At 41.0% G+C, this 6,137-nt stretch overlaps 1 protein-coding gene across 1 annotated transcript; it reads left to right on the top strand.

Annotated features, from left to right (window-relative positions):
• Positions 1 to 3,863: 3,863 nt before the first annotated feature.
• OR13A1 (olfactory receptor family 13 subfamily A member 1) lies at positions 3,864 to 4,849 on the top strand. The gene is given in 2 exon segments (NM_001194549.2): positions 3,864 to 4,355; positions 4,358 to 4,849. Coding segments are annotated over 2 exon segments (984 nt in total).
• The last annotated feature ends 1,288 nt before the right edge of the window (positions 4,850 to 6,137 follow it).

Genomic DNA, 6,137 nt, shown 5'->3' with positions numbered 1-6,137 from the left:
TTTTGTTGAGTTGACCCAGAGTCAGTAACATTTGAATATTTCTCCCTGTGTGTTATTGCCATTTGATCAGTAACAAAACAACAGGGTAAGTGGGATGCCAAATGTGGCTGAGAGTTTAGGGTTTGCATTCCACACCCCAGCCTTAAATATGATCATGTAAATTATTGGTTGATTTTTCTTTTTCATGGCTTTTCTTTGACATTTGGTGGGGCTGAATTTATGGAAACAACCAACAAAATACACAGCAATTAATTCTGGACTGTAGTCTCACAGCCTTGAGCCTAGATACTAGCTGTGTCACTAATACTCTGTGTAACCAGGGTAAGTTATTTAGATACATTTATGACTTTCCAAATCAATAGGTTGGACAAGGTCATCTTCAAAATGTCTTTCAGATTTGACCCTGAACATATGTGATTCTGGCATGTTCTGATTTTTAGTTTTCTATTCTTGAAGCATGTCTGCAATAGAAATGCCTGCCTTCATATATAATAAAAGGACATTAGATTAATATGGTGTCTGTGAAAATCATTGAACAGCTTTAGAGATAAAAATAATGAAATGAGTCCAGTTCTCCATCATTAATTAAATCTTTTAAAATTTCTGTTTATGAAACTATGAACAATAAATTGGAACAAAGATATAATGTCACTACAAGTAAATTGTATTTTATGTAAAATACAATTTGTTTTTAGAAAATACTCAGTGAAATTACTTTTTTAATTTCAGAGATTTTGAGGACTATTATCGTTATTTCTTTAAAGTGATAAATATAATCCAAGATGCTTTTTTTCCCCCTTCAGAAGCTTGAGTGCCCAAGGGTTTGATAAATGTGGAAAATAACCACAGTTCGAATATCCTGTTGGCCTGCTGGTGAGATGTCATCCTGTTGTCTGAATACAGTGTGCATTTAAACTTGCCAATTGTTACCTGAAATTGTGTTATTTTCCCTCATACCCTTAGTAATAATCTTGTAATGCTTGCTGAGAATTGAAGCAAATGCCCTATGAAACTCAGGGGAGCAAGGTCTTTGTTATTTTCAGAAGAAATGACTGGCTGAGGCTCTAAAGAAATCTTATGGTCATTCTCACGGAAAGAGGGTCGGAGCCCTGATTCTTTGATCTCATTATTGACCAGCTGGTTGAGAAGACTATCCTCCTGTACTGGAAATCACAGTGAGTGGGTAAGTACCTGAGGGCTAATTTATTCCCTGAATGTGAATATGTTTGCTGAAATTTCCTTGTGCTCAGCACCTGTTCAAAACATCCATTTGTACTACAGTGTTGTTTTTTTTCTAATCTTACTGTGGAGCTGAGTTAAGAGAGATATTGTGTTTAAGGTTTCCTTTGTAACAGGTTTTCTTGTTCTAGGAAGGATATGTGACAGACCCTGCACACTGCTGCTTGGTAGGTGTTCAGTGATGGATGTGTTTGCCATCTCCCAGGTACAGCTGCAGCTGTGCTGACTCTGGTGCATTTGCAATGTGCACTGTGGAGTGCACCACGATCTCGTGATGGCTGGAGAAATCTGGTGGCTAGAATTCTAGGGAGGAAGACATCAGTGGGAAGTGCGGAAACCTCACACTGGGACATTGATGGAGAAAATCCAATTCTGTCCCTGGAGTTAAAGAGGAGTCACTCACTGGGCCATCATAAGAGCGAATAAAGTTACAGTTATTTCTTCAGATCCACAATTCATACTGAGCAAAAGTAATTATTCACTCTTTTTGTCCCAAACAATAATGAAATCAGCTAAAGCATATTGTATTTGTGACTTCCACTCAAATTATTGAGTTGTTCTGACACCTTGTTGCTGGGAAGATACATAGATGAAACACCATCATTTCCATTGATTCTGATCATACCCCATGCTTATATAGCCTTGTTGCTCCGAGTCATAGAGATTTTATGCTTGTCTATTCAAAAAACCATCTTTACCTTACTAAAAGGTGATATGACCTGAGCTGGAGATGATGTTTGGTCATTTTGTATAAACCTTTTAATATTTTAGTGGTAAATACATTTCTTGAATTTTGACAAAAACAGAATTAAAATGAACATATTTAAAATGGGCATCTTCCAAATGCTCATTTTAAAAATGAACATCTTACTTAACTTTTAATGAATAAATAATCAAAAAGGAAAAACCAAATGTACACTATGCTGATTTTATCTTGAGCTGTACAGAATATGTAGTATCTTAAGAATAGAAGTCATCCTGCTGTTATTCATACTAGCCTGTTCTTTAGCATTATTTAAACACACATATTTGAGTGTCTACCCACTGCCTGATAGGCAGGGGGCTGGGTGTCAAGAAGGGATGTCCAGAGATAAATGGGCATATGTGTTAACCATATAGGACACAGTTGAGTAACCTGATCAAGGAGTGACGTGTATTGGATACTAGGATAGAAGTCAGTATTAGAGGGAACACAAAGGAAAGAGTGGTCCTTTCTCCCCAGGGAAGGGATGCTCAGAAAGAGCGGACTGATGATGGCCCTGGTTCATGAGAAAAAGGGCATTCCTGGCTCAGGGAGTGGCAAGAACAAAGTTAAGAAATCCTGGAATGACTTGGTGCGTCAGCCAGTCTCTGAGTGCAGGGCATGGCTGGAGTTCTGGCTTTAAGATGAGTGGGAAGAAAGGCTGGAGAGGAGGTGGATCCAGGAAAAGTTGCTGGGAGCATTTATTCTTTTGGCAATGGGAAGCCGTGGAAGAACTGTTGTAAGGGGGATTCTGTGTGACACATCTGCCTTTTAGAGAGGTCATTTTTAGAAAAAGTAGAAAATACAGACCAGCAAAAATTTAAAAAGTGAAAACAATCACTGTTCAAGCTCTGGTCTAGCACTCACCAGAGTATTCCTACAGGTGCATATACAAACGTGCTTTTAGATTTTATTTTATTTTTTCATTTAAAATTTTTCACTATCCTCAATTTCAATGGAAACAAATCTGCTTTTCAAATTTTTTTTAAAACAATGAGATCCGATTGTACACATTATTTTAGTATTTTTTTCATTGTCTCTCTTTTTTAATTAAAACAATTTTTTTTGAGACAGAGTCTCACTCTGTCACCCAGGCTAGAGTGCAGCATTGTGGTCTCAGCTCACTGAACTCTTGCCTCCCAGGTTCAAGCGATTCTCCTGCCTCAGTCTTCCAAGTAGCTGGAATTACAGACATCCACCACCACCATGTCAGGTTAGTTTTTGTATTTTTAGTAGAGAAAGGGTTTCGCCATTTTGGACAGGCTGATCTTGAATTCCTGGTTTCAAGCAATCTGCCTGCCTTGGCCTCCCAACATGTCATTCTCTTTTTAAAAGCATCAGTAAAACACTTCCAAAGCATTATTTTTATAATCGCACAGCATTTATGTTATATCAATATACCGTAATATACTCACGTTTAAGGGTATAGATTGTTCTAAATTTCCACTATAATAATAGTGCTGCTCTGACACCTTCAGGATGCTTTCTATTATTTCCTTAGGATACATTTCTGGAAGAGAAAGTTCTGGCTCAAATGGAATACATATTTTAAAAGGCCTGCGTCTTTGCAGCCATTCTAATACTAGTCAATATCATGCTTTTTTAACTTTGCCAAATCATGGATGATCAAGAGTGGATTATGGATTTAATTTGCATTTCTTTGAGGTTGAATGATGCTTCATGAGTTTAACTGGTTAACTGTATTTACTTTTTATAACCTGAGTGTTCATGCCTTTTTTCTATTGTAATATTGGGGTGTTTATCTTCATACACATGTCCTAATGCATCTCTATCATTCATGCCGTGATGTGAGGTGTGGAAGAAACATAGGAGCAGCTCCCCCCAGGACACCTCTTGTTTATCTCTCTAGCTCTAAAATCACATGAAGCTGTGGATGGAGATTCACCTGATAGTCCCAGAAACCCCTCCCAGCCCAAGGACCATGAGTAACCAGACATTGGTAATCGAGTTCATCCTGCAGGGCTTTTCAGAGCACCCAGAATACCGGGTGCTCTTATTCAGCTGTTTCCTCTTCCTCTACTCTGGAGCCCTCACAGGTAATGTCCTCATCATCTTGGCCATCACCTTCAACCCTGGGCTCCACACCCCTATGTACTTTTTCCTGTTCAATTTGGCTACTATGGACATTATCTGCACCTCTTCCATCATGCCCAAGGCACTGGCGGGTCTGGTGTCGGAGGAGAGCATCATCTCTTATGAGGGCTGCATGGCCCAGCTCTATTTCCTCACTTGGGCTGCATCCTCAGAGCTGCTCCTCCTCACAGTCATGGCCTATGACCGGTACGCAGCCATCTGCCACCCGCTGCATTACAGCAGCATGATGGGCAAGGCGTTCTGCAGCGGGCTGGCCGCAGCGTGTGGCTGCTCTGCGCTGTCAACACGGCCATCCACATGGGGCTGATGCTGCGCTTGGATTTCTGTGGCCCCAATGTCATTACCCATTTCTTCTGCGAGGTGCCTCCGCTGCTGCTTCTCTCCTGCAGCTCCACCTACGTCAACAGTGTCATGATTATCCTGGCGGATGCTTTCTATGGCATAGTGAACTTCCTGATGACCATCGCGTCCTATGGCTTCATCATCTCCAGCGTCTTGAAGGTGCAGACTGCAGCGGGGAGGCAGAAAGCCTTCTCCACCTGCTCTTCCCACCTCACCGTGGTGTGTATGTATTACACCGCTGTCTTCTACGCCTACATAAGCCCGGTCTCCGGCTACAGCGCCGGGAAGAGCAAGTTGGCTGGCCTGCTGTACACTGTGCTGAGTCCTACCCTCAACCCCCTCATCTATACTCTGAGAAACAAGGAGGTCAAAGCAGCCCTCAGGAAGCTTTTCCCTTTCTTCAGAAATTAACTTACGTCTTCTGAAGTTCTGGTCCTTGGAGACTGAGTTTTAGTGGAGTCTGATGAGCAAGTTTCTGGACTGGGAGGTAAATAGACTTGTTTCTTCTACCCCAGCAGAACATGTGCATGGATAAGCTGGGAGTGCTGGTGCCCCGAGACTGGGTGATGGGGGGATTGCAGTAGGTGTGACCCACCAGCCTCTGAGACACGGGATCTCTTGGTCTGACTCCAAGGTGGTGACAGTGCTGAGTTGGCAGAGAAACACAGGTCCCTAGGAGGAGAAAAGTGTTCCTTGTGTTTTCAACTCATAGCCATATCAAATGTTTTCCTTTTGTATGTACAACACTCAGGGTGTAAATTCTAAAATCACACCTAGAATTCAGGTGTGTGGGTCTAAAAAGTTAGGCAGGACTGTGGACCCCACAGCCCCTGAAGGGTTGTCAGAGTGAAGCATTGTTTTAAGGTGACCAGTGGTCTCTAGGAAACCTTCTACCCCCATTATCTTACCTCAGCTCTTTTCTCTGGAGCCACTTGGACTTCAAAAATAGTTTGATTTTAATGTAAACTGTTGTTTCTGCTTTTGTCTTTTCTTCTTACTAATACTTAAGACAAAATGTATTATTAGGACCATCCATTGCTTCCAGTGTAGAAACTCCAACTTTAGCACCTAAAAAAATGCCTGAGATTTCATCACCCCTTGACTTTGTTCTCAGGTCCTGAGTGTCTGATCCACCTAACTGGCCTGGAGCGAGGACAGCTGCCATGAGTCAGCTCTAATAAGTTAAATGGCATTGTAATAAGGCATTGCTATCTTTCCATTGCTTCAGATAAAACTGGGTGAATGAATCCTCTGTATCTAATAAAGACAGGTCTTGTGCTTGTGCTCTGTGCTATTACAAAACTGCACTGGAAAATCCATTATCTTTAACATGATCCAGTAAAGACGACAGAACAAAGACGTGAATGTTTAGTTGTATGTTGGAATTGAATAGAAACATATCATTTGATATGTGTGTGAAGCTGAGAGTAGAGTTTGATATTTGATTTAGATGGGATGGTTCTTCATCCAGTATTCTCATTATCATTCATCAGAAGCTCATTGATTCAAGTATTTGGTGAATTGCGGCTGACTGTGGCTTTGGCATGTAGATTCTTACAGACAGTTTAATCTCTTCTAACTGAAGTCTGACTCCTAAATCACATTTTGAAACCCTCAGTGGTCTCAGAGACTTTCCAATAAACATGGCTTTGAAAACTACCACCAGTGACTCTGTATGATTACTAATAGATTTTCAACT

This window comes from Macaca mulatta, chromosome 9 (genome assembly GCF_049350105.2).
Source record: "Macaca mulatta isolate MMU2019108-1 chromosome 9, T2T-MMU8v2.0, whole genome shotgun sequence".
NCBI lineage: Eukaryota > Metazoa > Chordata > Mammalia > Primates > Cercopithecidae > Macaca > Macaca mulatta.
Note: the sequence above shows the minus strand (reverse complement) of the source record. Positions and strands in the feature narration are given on the sequence as shown.